Source organism: Strix uralensis, chromosome 4, assembly GCF_047716275.1.
Source record: "Strix uralensis isolate ZFMK-TIS-50842 chromosome 4, bStrUra1, whole genome shotgun sequence".
Taxonomy (NCBI): Eukaryota; Metazoa; Chordata; class Aves; order Strigiformes; family Strigidae; genus Strix; species Strix uralensis.
This window is the reverse complement of record NC_133975.1, coordinates 117,465,796-117,486,030: the sequence shown is the minus strand read 5'-3', so window position 1 is coordinate 117,486,030 and position 20,235 is coordinate 117,465,796. Positions and strand designations below refer to the sequence as shown.

The following is a 20,235-nucleotide window of genomic DNA, read 5'->3' as shown; positions in this document are numbered from 1 at the left end:
TCTAAACAATTATGATGAATTTATACAGATGATTTTCTGCTTTCAGGTCCATTTTTGTCAGCAATGTCTTTCTTCACCATTGAGGATCTATGCAGTAAACACTGATCTACTATGTGCTACAGCTGTCTAGATGTTAATTACAACCCAAATTCATACCAACCAGCTCCGCTGTTACCTCAAGGTCCATCTCTCTCACTACACTTAAGACATGAGCAAGCATCTTTTACTCCTCACAGCATCTCTAAGTATTCTAAGGCCAACCCACAGGGATTCTTACTCTAAGAGGCGTCTTACTTCTATTGCTTCTACAGTCAGTATTTTGTAAGAAATTACAAGGGGCAACTGTTTAACTACACAGTCAGACTTCACCTAAACCAGTAGCAAGTCACCAGTCTCCAAAGCTCCAGCATCTTTTCTAAATGTGGTCAAAAAGTACTTAGACAAACAGTATCCATGATGAAACTATGGAACTTGATGTCTTCTCTGCAATCAGCTAGGAGTAATACCTTCCTGAACTGAGCAGCACTGCTTTCATAAAACCAAAGAATACTGCATACCTCAACCTAAGAAATGTAGGAATTGGCAAGGGCTAAATGCAGTTTTAAGAGTGTTCTAGTTCTTAACAAAAGGAGGAGACAACACTATGCACTGAACCTTAGTTAACCTTGATGTTTCTAGTTGGCAGGATGGATCCTAAGCAAAATATGAAGTTCACAAGTGTCTCAGACTCATTCACTAGAGCAACCATTAAGAAAGCCGAGGTTCCCTAAAGACGGAGATGTACAAATTTTCTTAGACCTAGCTGGAAGTGTTATGACACCCTGACCTAAAGGTTATTTGCATTACCACAGAACTACACTGACTAGCATACACTGATCTACCTTGCTGCTAAATCAACTACATTAGCTTGAAACAGATAGAATTTATAGCAAAGTTAATCAGAAATCTGAAAATCAGAATCTTAATTATAACATGTGGATTTAAAGATTACTAAAACTGTTCAGATAATACAGCATTCAAAACAGTTGTTTCAGTGCATACAGTACTACCACCAGATGCTTCTCCTACCCTGGTAGTCACCTAGTCACCAACTACCGGATGCACAAAGAAGAATGCCACTGAGACAGTTCCATTTATTTTATGGGAGCAGAACTAAACGAAACAAAGCTTAAGACTTCCCAGCAACTATATCTAAAAAAAAAAAAAAAAATTGCAGCAGAGAAAATTTACTCTGAGACAACACTGAGAAGATTAAAGCTCCCACCAGCTGATCTAGAGAGGTTTGTCATTTAGGTATAACAGAAACAAAATACTGTACATCAGTGTGTCTTCCATTCCTACAGGGAAATCTTCCATCTTTACATGCTAAAATCTTGCACAAGTATCTAATAATGAGACACATTAAAAAAAATCTAACTTCCATTTTCAAATGCACAGTTGACAGCCAACACAGAAGGCTGTTAATATCAACCACTGTAATTGCTTATATAAGCATGAAATTACAGAAACAGCAGCACAACAGTATACTTTAAAACCTTCATTAAAACCACTGGAACTTGGTCCTGATCCTTTTCAAGCTAACACAGGCATCTGCCTGCTGCCAGAGAGCAAGTAGAAATTTTCCAATACTAACACATATGCTAGGAGACCATTCTGCCATCCAGATTGTTAAATGAGTGTCTCTATTAACTGGGAACAGAGAAAATTTGGAAGAATCTCTATTTATTTCAACTATGGTGATAGTCTTTGCTGCAGATTAACTGAAAATCCACTGCAAGCCTTAATAGTAAAGTTATATTTACTTATTTAATGCATCATCTTTCACTATTAACTTTCCAGCATCACCAGTTCAGCTAGCTGTATCAGGCAGTTCACATACCCTCAGATCTTTTACTTCTTCTTGTTGTTTCAGCTTTTCATAAAATGATGTGAAAAAATCACTTCTTTCAACATGTCTTGGTGCAACACACAGGGCATCAATATCAGCACCTGAAATTGTTTATTAGCACAAGTTAAACTTCACACACATGAAATACCAGCAATAGCTAGAATTTTTTTCTAAACTGAACAGGAAAATGTAGTTTCTCTTCCTGTAGAATGGCTTTTCTTTAGGCATACTAAATCAAACCAAATGCAGAAAAAAAAGGTTTAAAAAATGTTCATGGCCATTAAGCATACTGAATACATACATACATTCTTCTTTCAATTGTTGAACATTTGTAGTAATTTTCAAAGAACAAACCATGGCAATCCAAGTATAAAACTTTCACTATTTTTAAATAATTTCCAACTTTTTTGGTCTGTTTCCCAACCCATGACAAAAACATAATATAGGAACATGTCTTTTATTTAGAATGAAACTAAAAAAACAAACTACCACCACTTCAAAAGACAGCAAGTTTTTGTTACTTAAGTGTGACATTTACAGATGCATAATTAGCTCAAACACATGAGTTTTTATAACAAAAGTAAATGTTACCTTTTGTATGAACCCCTAATCTATAGGATCCAAATGTAAAAATTTTTCCTCCAACATTTTCTATCACAGACTGTGGAAGATTCTAAATGGAACAAATAAAATTGGTTATTTTACCTTAAGTGATAATGATACACACAATTTGTTTTAAAACAAAAGGAAAAATATTCCACAAAATTTATGTTGTTTAAGGTGTAGTTACTACTGAAATAATAACCTTAGTATTTACAGGAAAGACAGAGGTATGTTTGCCACTTGGGAACTATTTGTAACATTTCAACTATGTTACACATTACTGCCTCAAACCTGGTAATTGTTCCAGCAGTTCTACGCTTCAGGTGCAACAGCTTTAAAATATTATGGACACTAAACACATTTTGCTTAATACTCAGGCATTTTAGACTGACTTAGAAATTGATGATGGGTTCCCATTTAAAGCAACAGAAAAATACTTTTTACTGTATCGGTGTTTATTAAATTACCTTCAGAGACACCCATACTACATTCTTAAAATAAAAGGTTGGTTTTGGGAGAGATATTTATTTTATGTTAAAATTCTTCAGGTACATCTACTAAAGTTCCTAGATTTCTATCCTCAAAAAAACTCTTGAATCCACAGTACTGTGGGCAAAGGCAGTTACCCTTTCATAACAGGATACAATGTTACAATATGAAGCCTTACATTAATTGTTACATAGCAAAAGATAAAAACAAATAAAAAATTAATTATTTTTAATATATATATTGGATTAACTTAAGTAGCTTCCAATCACACACCAGTCAGGATACTCTCACTATTTGGTTTTCAAAGGTCAACACATATACAGCAGGGTTGTCCCCGCCCATAATCTTGCTTATGTATAAATTCCCACTTCTTAAGAGAAGTGTACAGAAGAAATACAACCCTAAATATATTCAAAGCAAAATAGTTTTAAAAATTAGGTTTTTACCCCTAAAAAAAGCCACTTCCATCTTTACATTTTTGCAAGCCTATAATCATTCAAAAAAAGGTGGTGGTGGGACTAACACTTGACAAAAACACTACTATCATTATTAAAGTCTACAAAAGTAACACTACAGGACTGACACTGAAGAAAAAGATCACAGATCATCAAGCTGTAAAAAGTCCATTTTAGGATCTAGCACTGGTCCACAAAGCCAAACAATCTATGCATATAATTAACATAGTACTATACATATGTATTTTGAAAAAAAAAAAAAGTCAAGTTATATTTCTACCTAGGTAGAAGAGGAAACAAAAATTACTACTACAACTACCATGACTTTTTCCAATTTTTATTAGTTTCTTTCTCTGACAAGGTTCTACTTTGAAAGGGTGATGCTGCCTGGAAACAAAAGAAGCTACACAAAGTTGCTATTTGATTTTCCAATTTGATCAAATTTGATCCCCGAAACTAAGAATCATCCCGTTTAGACTGGGAACATATTCTGGAATTTTCTTATAGCAGTCTTAGTATGAGCAGTTCCACACAAAATACACCCATACCTTGCTTTCACTGATTTCCCGTATCCATTCCTTTACCAGGTTATTTAATTTTCCCAAAATTAGAATCCTGTGAATATAACAGCAGAATCACAGGTCATGAACTTAGACCAAATTATCAGCATTTTTTAAGCCCCTTATCATCTTTACATGGTAAGTCAACTACAGTAACATGGCAGATTTAATTACAGATCTTATATATACACTCAGGAACAAAGTCACTCTTACAACACTGCCACTAATTTTTCCCCTTTAAAGCTGTTTGAGTGATTTAAGCTCAGAAAAAATGCAAGCATGCAAGGCCTACACACATTCTAGATATATGAATTCTACTCACTTTCAAAATAAAACCTTAATTCATAAAACACATGCACCTAAAAGAACAGTGAAAAGCAGTACTGAGAGTAAAAAACTCTAGAAAGCTTAATAGAGTATAGGGGGCCACTACAGCAGTTATGAAGGGAAAACAACATGCAAGCCAGCCTCCAAAATTTAAAGGCCATTTTAATTCCTTTCTGTGTTCTGAGACACTCCTTTTGAGGCGACAAAAGTCAAGCTTAAAATTCCACTAGGCTTTTAAGAAAACATTTGAAAGAACATAAACATGCTGGGGGTTCAGTAGTCAACTACATGAACCTCAAGATAGGAGAAAACCACTGCTAGAGGGAGTATTTACTCACCTGCGTTGCAGTTCTTCTTCCTCTTCAAATACACCATACGGTTTTAGGGTTTCGATTAATTTCTGGGTAAGCATGCAGTCAAACTCCTTGGGGGCAGCTAAACTGATAGGTGAGGTAATGCCATAATGCTTCTGTAGTTGCTGTGTTTGTGATCCCTGGGTTGTAATGGGACTAATAAAGGCAATTAGATAAAGTTACTGACAGAAACAAAACAAAAAATATTTTTTTTTAATTATTTTTTCTCATCAGAGTAGCAGACAAGAGACACATACTAAGGAAATAAAAAGTTAAGCCTACTGTTAGCATTTGCATCCCAGATCAATCAGTGTTAAATCTGTGTTATTAAGGCCAACAACAGAATTACCTTTTTCCAACTCTAAATACTGATTGCAGGGTTACAAGTTGCTATGAGGCATGATCTTTTACATCAGCTGACTTCACACACTCAAAACACTCACCTAAATATGGAGGCCTAAGTATATTTGGAGCCCACCAGCATCATACAGTTAGCTTTAAGCTGACTTCTCTGCTGGCCAGCAGAACAGGATGGTTAGACAAACAATGTCAGCTCAATCTATGTTGGCAATATTACATAGAGCCTTGCTTAGTGAGAGGGGTAGGGGGAGAATATCAGGTTTGTGCTAGACTTTGTCTAGCACAAGTACCAAGGATGTAAGCAGTACCCTCTCCACATCTCTCACGTTTCCTTAACATGTCATTTTACTTCATATTTCTCTAAATAGGAAAGTAAGCCTAAAGTAAACCTAACCCACCACAATGGGTTAAATCTGCTAGGACCTAGTCCACTAGTAAACAGTTCAATTACAAGCCCTCTAGCATCCCTGCCTTGCACTTTTCAAGCCAAACAGAAAGATATGGAGCCAAACCTCAAGCACAAAGATGATACTCTCACGTTAAACCCCCATATTTCAACGTTGCAAGCAAGGAGATGGGACCACACAAAAGAACTTGAGCAGAAACACAAACGCAAAGTTATCATCATATTGTCAGAACTAGTAACAGCGTTCCTAGATGAGCATCCAGCATCAAAAACTGCCATGCAGTTTTTCACAATAAGCATATATTTGTTTGTGACATTTAAACATAGCCTTATTTTCGGAACAGTTTGAGCTTTAAGGCTAGTAAGCTTGTTTCAAAACTAAGCTTGGTCCTGTGTAACATACAAGTGTTTGTATTCAAATGATTACTGCATGCCATACCTGTAGAGCTAAAACTTTCTTAAACTGGTACTAGAACAGGTAGCCATTAAAAAAAATTCTTAAGCATATTTAGTATTGTACAATAAGTTATATACTTTAACATTTAAGATAGACAGCTTTTAAGTTTAAGAACAGTCTTGGTCTTATACGTCCCAGGTTTAAAAAAATATACTACATAAATCTGTATTTATAAACCTCTAAAGATTACTTGCAGCATTTAATATAGTTTCATATTGATATATAGATAACTTTCCTTTAAATTGTGAATATTATTCCACGACCTTTGATTTTTGAAAATGACAAAGCGTTGGTTTTAAATGTAATGAAAAACTTCTTTTCTGAAACCAACTTGTTAATTAATCAACCATTCAGAGACCAACAAAAACATTACGATCTCTCATCAAAATACACATTTCAGAAAACATGACTATTATATCAACACCTATTCAAAAAGCCTTACCAAAAGTTAAAGCAAGTATTACCTGAAAGTTAAAGGAATGTTTGTGTATAAGCATTACATCTGCATTAAGTTATCTTCTTACTACATAAATTACTCCCTCTCGAAGGTGTAAAGTAACATTTTGTTTAATACCAAATGTATAACTAATATTTTTAATTCAGATTATGTATTAATATATTTTTTCCCCGAATTTATTTTACTAGGGCAAAAAGCTTTATCATCAGTCTGATCTCCTTCAATTGTCATAAAGTCTAAAGAAAAGAGAATTCTCCATGTCAAAAATTCAAGCTGACAGCTTATGTGAGAGTCCCATTCTTGGCACATTCCTCTGTATATTGCTGTGTTGTCAGTCCTTCATCTTTATACATGTTATACTATTTCTATCATTCAAGACAAGAAATGTGTAGTTAGCCTGAAAAATTATTATGTGTAAAAAAACTACAGTACAACTTCACTTTTACTTCCATAATCTGTTGTCATCATGTCCTCAGGATTTCATTCCTCATTTCCATGAAGGCTAGGTATTACAAAAGAACTTAAAATTGACAAGAATCAACAAAACTTAATATAATTTTCCACAAGTTGAACCCATTTAAAAACTACTCTAAGTAATGTAATTTGTCTTAAGTCAAGAATTCAGTTGCAAGGCAAGTGTCTCGGAAAGCAAGTTCTAGCACATTTGTATCTTCACTTGTTAGCAAAAGGGAAAAAAAGCAAAGCAGGAACAGTAATACTAAAAACTGTACATTAAAAAAACAACCCCCAAGTAATCATATCTGGGAACATTATTTGACATTGTTTCCTTCAGCTAAGAGGTTTTAATCACCTAATGAATGTCAACACAAATAGTAGCTTCAGCCACTTAGCTGCTACTAAAAAAAAAAGCAGTCAGAAAACAAATGGCCTCAATACATGAACAACCTTTGGATATTATGATTATTTTTACTTATACCACAAAGCAAGTAGTCAAATTTGAACTACAACTTCTCCCCTTTTGCCAACTGTTAATTTGAAAAAATAAATTTGCCTTTTAATTTAAGATTTCGCAGTTTGGTTTTACAGGTTTTAAAAGCAGTAATATAAATCAATCAATATTTTAGTTTTGTATAACAATTTCCTGATGGTCTGACTGTAATTTTCAGCCATCCATAACTAGAAACTGTACCCAATTCAACAGATATTAGACTTCATCCACAGGACTGGCAAAACACAGCCTGGCAGACGCCATTACTAGATTTCAAGAAAAGACTCAATGTCACTCAGACCCAGATTCTGTGAAGCAGACTCCTGAAGTCAACAATGGTGACGGAGCCCTCTTGCCTTCTACCTGCTTGTAAGGGCCATGCTTCACCAATCTGAGAATTTAAAAATAATCCATCACCTTGCCCCCAAAATTACAATACATAAAAACCAACCAAGCATCAGATCTCCCTGATCTGGTTTACAGCATAACCCTGGCAGCGCAATGTGCAGGTCTGTTTTCACAAAACATCATGTTGACATGATGTAAACCATTATTATCTCCAACCTCTACGGGACAGTAGAACATGGTCACAGGGCACAAAGTAAGCTTTGAAACTGTTCACAACAGAAACAGTTTTAAACACCTACTAAATCAATCACCTGATACACATCTTTGGGAATTGTTACACAAAAACAGTTACAGTTTTTACAGTTACTGCTTTTATATTAATGTATTTTGTAAGAATGAAATAAGGATGCTGTCATCAGCACAGGACCTTCCTACGGAAGTTTCACCTGTGTTTGAAGGCTGAGGAGTTAATAAGAACACTGGGATTGTACTTAACAATTCTCAGCACAGCTGCCGTCTAGAAGATTTTACAACTCCAGAAGATATAATGAAGCTTACATTTTAACGTATATTAGTACTGAAGAGAATATAGGTTATTCCCAGCTAAAAATATTTAAATTGAAGCTCAATTGTTTAGACTAGCCTTAACTTCAGCAGGTGTAAGGTTTCTGTAGCACACCAGAAGGTATCAGAACAGTGACTTTGTAAAATGACAGAAAAAAATGGTATTTGGCAAAAAAGTTTGTTAAACTCCTTTAAGGATACAATTAACTAGTGCTAGGTAACCCATGTTCATTCATTTAAATGACAGCAAGTCAGGTAAGTTACTGTAAAACAAACAAGTAAAGGTATATTCTCTCCCCAGCCCCTACCTCCCACAAAACCAAGAAACTTCAAATAAAGCATTTGCTTGCTGCTTTCTTAAGAGTAAATTATCACTGAGAAATAAGCTTTAAGTGCTGATTTTTCCAACTTTAATGTTGTATTTACATGTTACATTTTAGCCAGAAAACACTTATGATGAACACTCTTAGACTTATCTTTCACTTTTTCCTAAATACATGAAAATCAGACTCTATTCCAGTATCTTCCCTCTTGAAAAGACATATGGACATAGTTATCATCTGTGACATGTCATGATATATTACTTGGGGAATCCCTTAGTTTAAACTACGAAATTTATTCCAAGAGAAAGGACAGGTAAGTATCAATGCTAACATTCTACCTGAGAGGATTAGGGAAGTTAAGCGGGGGGCCGGTCAATACCTTGGTGGTATGTCAAATCTGATAGTCATTGAAGTTAAGCATTAACAAAAAAAATCAAAGTATATTAAACAGCAACAAAGTCCCATGCCAGCTACTCAATCTTGACAACAGCAGAGGCAGATTTGGCAGACCTTGTCAAGGTCTGACACTCTACTCAAAGCACGGATACATCTTGCTTTTTTAAAAAAAAAAACAAACACAAACAAAAAACAAGCAAAGCTTTTTAACATCACCAAGACAATTAAGTTTGGAACTTTTATGTTTATTTGTTGCTAGTCAACCACATATACACATAAAGATCTTGCTCTCACTCTGCTATGAATATGAGCTACCTGTCACAAATACAAAGTAATGTTGCAGAAAATTATGTAAAGTTTAACATGCTATTGTTGATGCCCTGATTTGACCTGAATTTTTGAAGAGCGTATGCTGACAATTGAAACCACCTGCAAATTGGGCACAGCTACAGTGGTTTAATTCTAAAGTGTTATAATCCAATATTTCACATTCAAATATTAATTAACCTCATCTCAGAGAAATGCACGTGTACTTTTTCCCACAAACACACACAAAATTCTAGTCTGTACTAAGCTGACAGCAGTACAGCTAAACGACTTCTTCAGAACCCAACGTTTTGGTAGGCAGTATTTTCTTACACTATTGCCAGTAACTACTGATTTTAAAAGAACAGACCCTGGTAATATGTCCACTGCTAGAACCATTTTACAGAGGGCAGAAGGGGAAGGGAAAGAAAAAAAAAACAACCCAACAACAAACCACGAATAAAGTTTCTACCAGGCTTTAAGGTTTCCAGAGCTATACACTTTTAAAGTCCTTCAAATGCAAGTGACTACACATTGTTCTAAGGTAAAGGGGGGAAGATTGTGAGATAAGGAAAAAAACTTTCCAACGCATCTTTTAAAGATCAGGTTACACCCTGAACACACATCCATGTAAACTGAAAACAGACTTGGAGCAAATACAGGTGTATCTATTTAACACTGCCCCACAGGTGACAGAGTTAGATACAAATTCCAAGTACTGTATTGTTTTCTTTTACAACACTGGAACCTTTCTCCCTCCTCAGAAGAAACAAGAATCCTGTCACAAACTTCTTTTTCAAGCATGCTTTATATTTAACCCTCTTGCTACCCCCACTTGGAAACCCCTGTCGTTCCGAGCACTTTTTCCTTTTCACTCCCAATATTCTACCTCAGTTCTACAGGTTACATTTTTATCGTGTTATTTGAGTTAAGATTTTATGCCTCTTACCACAAAGAAAATACAGTTCCAATCAGCACTAAATTATCTAATCATCATACTCCTGAAATCTGGGATGCTTCACAGAAATAAAAGACAACACAAACAACTGAAATATTAAAAACAGGTGCCAAAATATTTAACAAATTGTAACCATTTAAATCCTGCATAAGTTTAAAACTCCTCTCTCATCCACTCTGAAACAGATCTTAACTACCCAAGATCTAACTCATCTAAATGTGTGCCAAGTGCATGCAAAAATCCCTTCCAGCTTTTGGCCATCAATCCTTGCCTTTGCTAGAAGTCATGTATTTTCATGGATCACTAAACCTCAGATGAGAAATAAGTTTGTCCAGACAGTAAGGCCAGCACTTGGTGAAGCAAGAGAAACCACGGACTGTTAAGTGTCTTAAAATAGCGCAAACAACCCACAGAACGTTAACTTTAAACTTTTAACTTCAGTCAGGACTTTTGTTTGGCTCAGTCTTGCCTCCAAATACCAAGACAAAATACACAATTTAAGGAATCTCAGTGATTATCCTCTCTTCTCTATTTGCCTCTACTGATTACCTCAGTAAAATTGAGTCTTTCTTATTTACTGATGTAAGACACCCAAGTCAGACTCCTGAAGCCACACTGGTCATCACACCATCTGGTCAATCAGTTTGAGCTAAATTCACAAAGGCAAGCTCCATTGTGTCAGATTTCAGAGGAAGCATTTTGAGGGGGTTTTATCTGCTTGTTTTGAAGTCTCCTCCAACAAAGGACTTCGGCAATTTCAGATTAAAGTTTCTGGCTTAATGCTAACACCGTCACTCCGCACAGAACTTCAGAAATCTAGGCAGGAAATCTTAATGAAGTATGTGCAAACCAGTTACTGGGGAACATACACTTTAAGTGGTTAAGACAATCCAGCTGTCCTTCCCAAACAGAAGTTATAATATCTAGGAGAAAATTACTGGATCATTTAGACCATGAATTAAGTTTTCAACTGTCAGTATGAGATGTTCAAGATACCCAAAATAGATCTGAACACGGGTATCCAAGCAATGACAGGCAACCGACCTATGGAAGAAGAGACTTAGCTATGGCAAAAGAATGAACATTCATACCCATTCTGCTAACTTTTGACTCATTCCTCAGTTCTGACTCTTCTGTTTGTACATAGGAATAGTGAAGATAGTGTGTCCAAACACACACCCATCCACAACATTCTTACTAACAACAGTTTCAGGAAGTTTCTCAAGATTAAACTAAAGAAATTCCTACTACTGAACTCTGCAGGCAGCACTTGAACCAAAAATGAGGTTTATTGCTATTCTGGAGACAAAAAAAAAAATCCAGAGGTAGCAATTTAAGAAATTCAGTAAGGTTGAATCAGAAGATATCAGGAAGTATCAAACCAAGAACCAGAACTCCCATGAAGCATTTCACTGTAAGAAATTAATGTGTCTCAGCAGTGAAATCTGCTCAGTCCAAAATAACCGGGTTTCCAAGTTCTGTGCAGTACCTGCATGTTAACAGATATAAACTCAGTCTTTTTTAAGAGTGACATTAGAAGACTGAAAACTACTGCTAAACCACATATACTTGCCATACAGTTCCTCTGTATTACATCTAACAAATTAGACCTCAGTATAGATTTTTAGATTATTTTCTTCTTGATTAACAAAGGCATCACTTTAAGGCAACTGTTCTTCTAAAGTAGGTCCTATCCTTTCTAAAGTTTGGAATAATTTAATTCCTTCCAAAACAGCCTATAAAAACACAAGCTCTCTCTGTTCAGAAACATACTATTTATTCACTCCCAATCAGTACAAGCAGTTTTAAACATAGTGTTGTACTTCTGGCATATAAGTTGACAGTCACAAATTAAAAGCAAGGAAAACAATGACTTTGCATATGTCTAAAGCAAAGTTCAGTGAAAGAAAGCATATAAAAAGTCTTACTTCAGAAGTGAGAATAAGCTTGACTGTCTACAATAAAGACTGGAAAAAAAATTAATGACTTTCCAAAAGTCTAATATGGAAGTTACCAATACCAACAATAGTTAAAATTTATGCCACTTAAATGTTCGGATATATGACTCAATGCACTTTCCCACTTCTGGTTAAAAAAAAAAGTAGTCTTTTGCAACGATTTCAGCAGACATGGAAGTTCGGTAAAGAAGCTGTAAGGCAATATCAGTAACTTAACAAGGAACAGATTCATGGTGCTGCTCCTCTATTCTGAGGGTCAAAAAGGCACAGGTTATATAAAATGACTACATCATCAATTCACATAAACATAGCTGCTGCTTCCCTGAGCCAGTAGCCTTTCCGCATAGAACCTAGCCCTAACCAAAACACACCAACAGCTTAGTGAGCTTCATTTCTCCCTAGCATCTTACGTTTCAGATAACGCACAGGAACATTCTGTACCTAGCAGTTCACTAAAATGTATCTTTGTAACATTCATCTTCGTTTCTAATCAGCTTTTTTGAACAACTGACAGTTAAAGAGTTTTCCATTAGGCAATTGCTATCTCTTCACACAAGAAAGATTAATGAGAACTGTGACAAAAAGTCACGTAAATTCTTAGGATAAATTTAGTATATTTTTTAAACATTAAAAGGCTTTTGCAAATGCCAGCTATCAGCATCAGCAGAAGCCAAGTTTGCTCTCTTACTACTGATGTGCCTTGTACTTAAATAATGTGCTTGTTTCTATCGTTTTTTTACCATACTGCTAAGCGAAATACGCACACATACACACACAGTGCAGTACCAACGATGCTGTATAGCTCTTGAGAACTCTGAACTAATGCTTTTCAAGTGAAGAGTGATGACAGCCTCTGATTGTATGGGAGATCAGCTCTGACTAGGCCTGTCAATTGTAAACACACCCTAAAAAATGGAGTTTAAAGGATGCCTTGAAAGGTCAGGAAAAAAAAAAAAGTATTTTGTTTGTAATCTTGAAAGTTTGGCAGTGACATAGGGTTGTTCGACTCTCACTCAAAAAGATTATAATCCAAAAGCATTAAAGCATCAACTGTAAAAAACTCGCCTGTTTTTTTTTCCCTCTAAACTTGTTAGAAGTATCACTTCATAAACTCAAGTATTAACGTTACTAGCATTGCAGCTTACTAGCATTACAATATTCACTTTGAAGTCTTGACTGAATAATACAAAATCAATCATTCCAAACATACAAATGACAGAACAAATGCAGAATCCAAGAAATCTTTGCTTTTCCTAACTAAAACTCCTGCATTAGTGAAGTTGCCATGTAATGTTTATACTGAAAATAGCAATATATTAGAGGAAATGTAACTAACGTTATTTAAGAGTTTAAAGTATCAAACATCTACATTATGAAAAATGATCACGTCATTTCAAACTTGTCAAAGTTGAAGATCGCTATTATTACAACTCATAAAAGTAGCCCAAACTTTAAAATGTTATTAAGCATTTGGAATTTATAAAGTCACAACAAAATAAACTAAGAATAAAAGCAGGCACAGTAAACACCCTCTCATTTTCCTGAGGCCAAAAAGCCTAGCCAACTTCAAAGCTGGTTTCTGGTAATTTTTCATTGCCATAATGAACATGTGCAAAACTTATCGATAAAGACATTGCAGCCTCATTATATGAGCATTAGAAACTACTTGACATAACCATTTTCCTTTCTGCGTTCACCCACTATTTTTCCTGCCATAAACTCTTAAAAATTGTCTTGTATTATCTACCCCACGACTAACTTAGCAGTATTTTAGACTGAATAAAACAAGCACAACAGGCAAACATTGTTATTCTTCACATAAAGTTTACATTTAAAACAACACTGAATAATCCTAAATAATAGTAGTGAAACAATAGCGAATAATCCCAAATTGTTTGTATTTTTCCTTCAATGGCAAAATAAAACCCAAACCACTACCAACCAAAAAACCGAACCGAGCATATAAAATAAACATGCCTTGTTCTCAAAAGCCCCTTGTCCACCGGTTCTATCGCCGGTTCCCTCGACTTATATGGGATAATAAAACACTAATATTATGTACTGCGGAACTGAGGAGCTGAAAGTTTTGTCGTCTCAACCCGGAGCCGTCAAAACGTCAGCAAGGAAAAAAAACAGACGAGAAAATGGGGGGGAGGGGGGGAAGCGGGGGGGGTGAAGGAAATCGGCGAAGAAACTGGGATGAAATTGCGTCCCACTTCATTATTCATGACTACGAGCAAGGTTACAGCACGGCAAGGCCAAAGCACAAGGCCCGCTTTTCCAGGGAGAAAGCCCCCCGGCGTCCCGGCGGCGGAATGGCCGGGGGGGGGGGGGGGGGGGGCTGGGTCCCGCCGCCCGCCACTGCCGGCCAGGGGGCGCTGCCTGCGCGGGCCGGCGCCGCGCTGCCCGCCGCGGCTCGGCGGTGGGGAGCCCCCGAGGAGCGGGTGCGTTCGGCAGGGACGGCGGGCTCAGCCCGGGCCGCCTGTTAGAACCCGCGCCTGGGTCTCTCCTGCCCCCGGAACAGGGAAAACCGTTCGCGCGGCTACGGGGGGAGAGGCTTTGTCGGGACTCTTGAGAGATACAGAGGTTCATCTTTTGCGGCCAGGGCGAGGAAGGGATAACTGTGCGGCACTCCGCCGCTTCCTCCGGCCTGACTCAACAGCGGGCCGGAGAGGGCCACCGCAGACACCCGCCCCACGGCCACCCGGCCGCTCACGCTTGCCGTTATGAGATCGCGAAGGAGAAAACAACAACAACGTAAAGGCCACATCAGCATCTCCTTCGGGACTCGTAACGATGGGGACGGGGGGACACGACAAGAAAGCAGACAGGCAGCTGCTCGGGGGCTGAGCGGAGAGCATCGGATCCACAGCCCCTCACACTGCGGCACCGGAAGAGCCCGGGACCGGAGGGGGGGACAGGCGGGAGGGGGAAGGGCGAAAGCCAGCAGGAAGGGCCCGAGCGGGCAGGGAGCACGGGGCGCTGCGAGGACAGCGCTGAGTAAGGGCCGGCAGAACACGGGCCTGTAAGACACTCCGCGAGCTTTCCAACTTACAACGGCATCGTCTCTCCGGCCCCTCCTCCTCCTCCTCCGCCGCCGCCGCCGCCACCACCACCGCGTCGTCCCCTTCTCCCTCCTCCTCTTCTTCTTCGTCCTCCCCCACCACTGCCGCCTCCGGACCGGTCACTCGTCCCGCCAGGAAGCGGGAATCGTGACCATGGTACGGGCCGGGGTCAGGCCTTAGAAGGAGGAGAAAGCCGTTCGCTAGGCCCGGCCGCCGCCGCTTCACTTTCCTCTTCCCCTCCGGCCTTCTAACATGGCGCCCGGACGCTACCAAAGCGACGTTCTAGACCGGGGGGGGCCTGACGCAGCGGCGCGGCCACCCCCGCACGCGGCGCACGCTCACTCGCCCGCGCACGCTCAGGCGGCCGCAGCGCCGCGGGGCCCCCTGGGGGCTGTAGGCCTGGCGGGTCGACGGGCGCCGGGTTAAAAACAAAGCGCTAACGGCTGTGAGGCGGCGCGTGCGCGCGGCGCGGCGCGGCGGCGCCGGGTTCATGCCGGGCGAGACCGGAGGCGACCGGGGCGTCCCGGCCGGGGCGGGGACGTGGCTCGGGGCCGCCGCGCCGCCTTCGGCGCAAGCGAGGGCGTCGCTGGGCACCGGCGGGTTCCGAGCGGGGGAAGGCGCGGGCCTGAATTGCCACGGACACTCACGCGCCGAGAGGCCCTCGCGTCACCTCAACAAGCCGCCCGAAGGGCCCTGGCGTGGGCCGCTCCCGCCGCCGGGCCAGCGGCTCCCCGGCTGCCTGCGGGGAGGCGCCGAGGAGCGGGGCGGCCGCCGCTGCCGACAGCCCCGGGGAGGCACGGTGGGGCTTGTAACCGGCTGCCGCGGGCCGAGCGCAACCCGCTGCGGTCCCCCGCTCTGTGCCTCGAAAGTGAAGGGTTCCCCTTCAGAGCCAGCGCGCTGCGTACCTTGTTACCTGCATCGGGCTTGTTTTGGTTTTTATGCCCCACACAAAGCAAAGAGATACTTTTCCAGTAATTGCTTTTGAAAGCTCTGCGTGTGATAGAATGCATAAATTTCATAAAATTTTAAAGAAAAAAAATTACAGATCAGCTCAAAAATTTCTTGTTAGAAAAGTAAATGTATTAAAACAACTCGACACAAACAGGTTTTTTTAGTGTCCTCGACTCAAAACCGGGACTCTCAAACTAAAAATTTCTCTAAAATTACAGATTATTTCATCTTCAAGTGCCTTACCTGGTAAATGGTAATTTAGACTGGCAGCCTGTTCTGGCTGTTATCACTGATTGTGCTGTGTGATTGTGAACACAATTAAGACTCTGTAAAATTACTAATATATCTGAATAAGAACATTGGGCATTAATAAATCTAAAATTCTAATACATAATGGATAAAACAAGATCATTCCTTCAGTTCTTCCTCTTTCCCCCCCTCCCTTCTCCCAAACAGTCCTTTCTTTCTGTTTTGTCAAACTCCTGTATGTTTCACACCAAATACATTATCACTTTTTGCTCAGTCACCATAGATATTGACAGTTTCTGTGAGAGGTACATGAAGGTACATAAAAAAGGTACATAAGAGGTACATAAAAAAGGGAGTGACAGCCACGTGCTGCAAAGTCTAGATTGTTCAAGACTTGGTAAAAAACATACCAAATACTGAATTATGAAGATAATTAAATGAGAACTACACCCATTTGTTTGACACCGAAGAAAACCCCAGGTTTTATGACAAAACTATGCTAATAAACTGTTTACCAGCCAGTCTTCAGTGCAGCACAAGGAGACTATGTGTTGTGACTTCTTGCCTCCTGATAGCACAGAGGGGAAATAAGAGCTTGCTGATTCTATTTATTTACATTTTCAGTGAAAACACTTTTTTTTTGTTCTTTTTTGGTTTTTTTGTTAAGAAAAGTTTTTCTCAGGCTAGCTACCTATATCCGCTATGGATCAGGTCAAGAATATATTGCTCGAATAGAAATCACAGAATCGTCTAGGTTGGAAAGGACCTTGAAGATCATCCAGTCCAACCATTAACCTAACACTGACAGTTCCCAACTACACCATATCCCTCAGCACTATGTCAACCCGACTCTCAAACACCTCCAGGGATGGGGACTCCACCACCTCCCTGGGCAGCCCATTCCAACACCCAACAACCCGTTCTGTAAAGAAATGCTTCCTAATATCCAGTCTAAACCTTCTCTGGTGCAACTTGAGGCCATTTCCTCTTGTCCTATCGCTTATTACGCTGTTAAAGAGACTCATCCCCAGTTCTCTGCAACCTCCTTTCAGGTAGCTGTAGAGGGCGATGAGGTCTCCCCTCAGCCTCCTCTTCTCCAGACTAAACAACCCCAGTTCCCTCAGCCGCTCCTCGTATGACATGTGCTCCAGACCCTGCGCCAGCTTCGTTGCCCTTCTCTGGACACACTCGAGTAATTCAATGTCCTTTTTGTAGTGAGGGGCCCAAAACTGAACACAGTAATCGAGGTGCGGCCTCACCAGTGCCGAGCACAGGGGCAAGATCACTTCCCTGTCCCTGCTGGCCACGCTATTTCTGATACAAGCCAGGATGCCATTGGCCTTCTTGGCCACCTGGGCACACTGCTGGCTCATGTTCAGCCGGCTGTCAGTCAACACCCCCAGGTCCCTCTCTGACTGGCAAATGTGTAACTGAAAAAAATCCAGTAAGACAATTTTGTAGAAAGAACACATTCTTATTGTTCAGAGTTTCAAAGAGACATACAAAATACAGATGTGTAACTGTATTGATCAGTACGTGCAGTAAATGGTACTTTTGTAGAAGGAATATTAAATGTAGTAGTAGTATGAGAAATAAAAATGGAGAATACACAATTAAGCCTAAACAAAAATAAATTCAGAAACTAAGTATTTTTATTTAAAATCCATTAGGAATGTTCTCACTTTCTACTTCACAATTTCAACAGCTGTTAGGATTTAATATTTATCTCATTCAATATCAGTACTGTTCTTGAAGAGATACTCTGCCTGTAAACAGAAGAGTTTCAAAGTTACACTTATTTTCAAGCCTCCAATTTTAAAATTTATGCTAAATAACAAAAATATAGTGGATAACGTTGCTTTAAACAAAATTGCAGCAAGTATTAAATGGCTCTAAAAATGTAATTTCTGTCAGATAGTTCAGAGATACCCCTTCCCCACAAATACCATCCAAAATACCATCCACCTCATTCTCCCTCTTGGTAACTAACAGTCACACCATCTCTATCGAGGGCGAGAGAAGGAAGTGAGCCATTACCACACTATTTGTCACTCCATGGAAGATCCTGGGGAGTACCCTAGGGCCTGATTTCTGGACCCAGAAGAGTAGATAATACAGGTCTTTAAAAGTTATGCAGTTAGTAGGGAAGATCTCAATGCTCCTACAGCTACAGGTAGTTGTCACTCATCAGTAAGCAAAAACGTTAAAACAAATATTCCTTAGTGCCTAAAGTGGCAGGCAACACTGATGCTTTCATTTTAAGCTTTTGCGTGGTTAATAAACTGGTTTTTGTTTCGTTAAAACAGTGATAGTGTATCCTTGAAGCCCTTACAAATGGTTCTCATCAAGCACAAGGACCACTAATCACTGGCTCCATTGTGTAAGCCCTACTTGGTGGCTCTATTGTGTGAGCCTGATAGGATCCAGGCCTTGCTAATGACTTCACCATTGAATAGCAGATAAAAGATTGATAAGAGGTGAGCATCCTGCCCCAGAAGACACCAGAGGCTGGATGATTGCCCAAGAAGCATGAAGTCAGCAAAAATTTGTGGAAACTGGGGGAGAAATAAAGGCAGCAGGGGGAGATCACAACCGCCGACTCAATTCAGGACTGAAAAGGCCTTGCCGCCCCCCCCCTCCCCACCCCCCACAAGGAGCATGCATGCTAATTTACACGGCAAGGGACGCTAATTTAAATATAACTAACCAATAGCAAGTGGAATGGTAATTATGGACCAAGGAGTGTAAACTTAGATAGGTTTTTACTAATCATGTAATAGTATAAATGGGCTGTAGTTCCTTTGTGCAGTGTGCTAGCTTTGTGGAGTTACCACCTAGCACCCAGCTTTGCACAAGTATGGAATAAACTGCTGTCTCAGCTCTGTGTGTGAAATTGGCTTTTGCCCACTGAGTAACAAACCCTATCTGAGGGACAACAATAACTTGTTAATAACGTTCTTAGGAAATGCAGGAAGAACAGCAGTACAGCAATAACTTTAGAGCATCTGAATTCTTGTCTGAATGCAATGCTGACCCTGTTTCCAGCCGAAAGCTGAACTAGATAACTTCCTGAGGTCTTTTGCAACTGGAATTATTCTATGAATGTCTTATAGGATTTACTCATTAATTTATCTGTGTATTCTGAGGGGAATTACCAAAGAGCTTTCATTCATCATTACAGTAATGTGTTCTGTTGTGCCTAGAGGGGTGTAAGCAGGATGGAGAGTGATGACCCCCTTTCTGCAGGCCTCTGTCACAGCAGAATTGACAGGGTATATAAGATGCGCAGACTGCACAGAGCAAGGAGAAACAGATTCTGGTAGTGATTCTTGTCCTGTTAGTGTTTAGCAAAATTGGATTATGCCCTTACTTGATACACAGTATCAGCTGATCCCATAAAAAGTAGTTGCTGGGTTTTTAATTTTCACAATAATTACTGCTCACCAGAATTGCAGATACTGTTAATTAATTGTTATCGTGACAGTGGAGAAAAAAATGTAAATCCTTATGTTAACAGAGATTCTTTGGGGCTACATGAATATTCAGATGTCTTTAAGAAAAAAAAAAGTAATCACCTTACCAGAAAATCGACTGGATCATCTGGCCTGATCCTACAGCATTCATTTATCCCTTGCATAAGTGTTGGCATGACATTCTTCATTAAATAGTTTCTTAGTGGAAGGGACTGGGCCTCCAATAACTCTTGTTCTTGTCTTTTCACCTCCTCCAGATGTTTATTCTACAAATAATTAACAAAATCATAAAAAATATTTATAACATCTACCAAATAGCACCTGACTAAATAGTAATGGT

At 39.5% G+C, this 20,235-nt stretch overlaps 2 protein-coding genes across 10 annotated transcripts in view; both read right to left on the bottom strand.

Annotated features, from left to right (window-relative positions):
- The window catches only part of PAPOLA (poly(A) polymerase alpha), a 47,732-nt gene extending 32,183 nt beyond the window's left edge, over positions 1–15,549 (bottom strand). For 4 of the 9 annotated variants that reach the window (XR_012628952.1, XM_074868737.1, XM_074868744.1 and 1 more), the window contains exons 1-5: positions 15,213–15,547; positions 4,661–4,831; positions 3,984–4,050; positions 2,480–2,561; positions 1,880–1,989 (exon numbers count right to left, since the gene is read on the bottom strand). Coding sequence is in view for 8 of the 9 variants with exons in the window: in XM_074868737.1 (XP_074724838.1) it covers positions 1,880–1,989; positions 2,480–2,561; positions 3,984–4,050; positions 4,661–4,831; positions 15,213–15,220 (438 nt within the window). In the remaining variant the exon portion in view is untranslated. Of the gene's footprint in view, positions 1–1,879; positions 1,990–2,479; positions 2,562–3,983; positions 4,051–4,660; positions 4,832–15,212 lie in introns of all 9 variants that reach the window. The other 5 variants (XM_074868742.1, XM_074868738.1, XM_074868740.1 and 2 more) reach the window with 5 other exon arrangements.
- Positions 15,550–17,917: 2,368 nt separating this feature from the next.
- The window catches only part of AK7 (adenylate kinase 7), a 28,017-nt gene continuing 25,699 nt past the window's right edge, over positions 17,918–20,235 (bottom strand). The window contains exons 17-18 of the mRNA XM_074865236.1: positions 20,003–20,161; positions 17,918–18,188 (exon numbers count right to left, since the gene is read on the bottom strand). Of these exons, the coding sequence (XP_074721337.1) occupies positions 18,150–18,188; positions 20,003–20,161 (198 nt within the window). The 3' untranslated portion in view covers positions 17,918–18,149. The remainder of the gene's footprint in view (positions 18,189–20,002; positions 20,162–20,235) is intronic.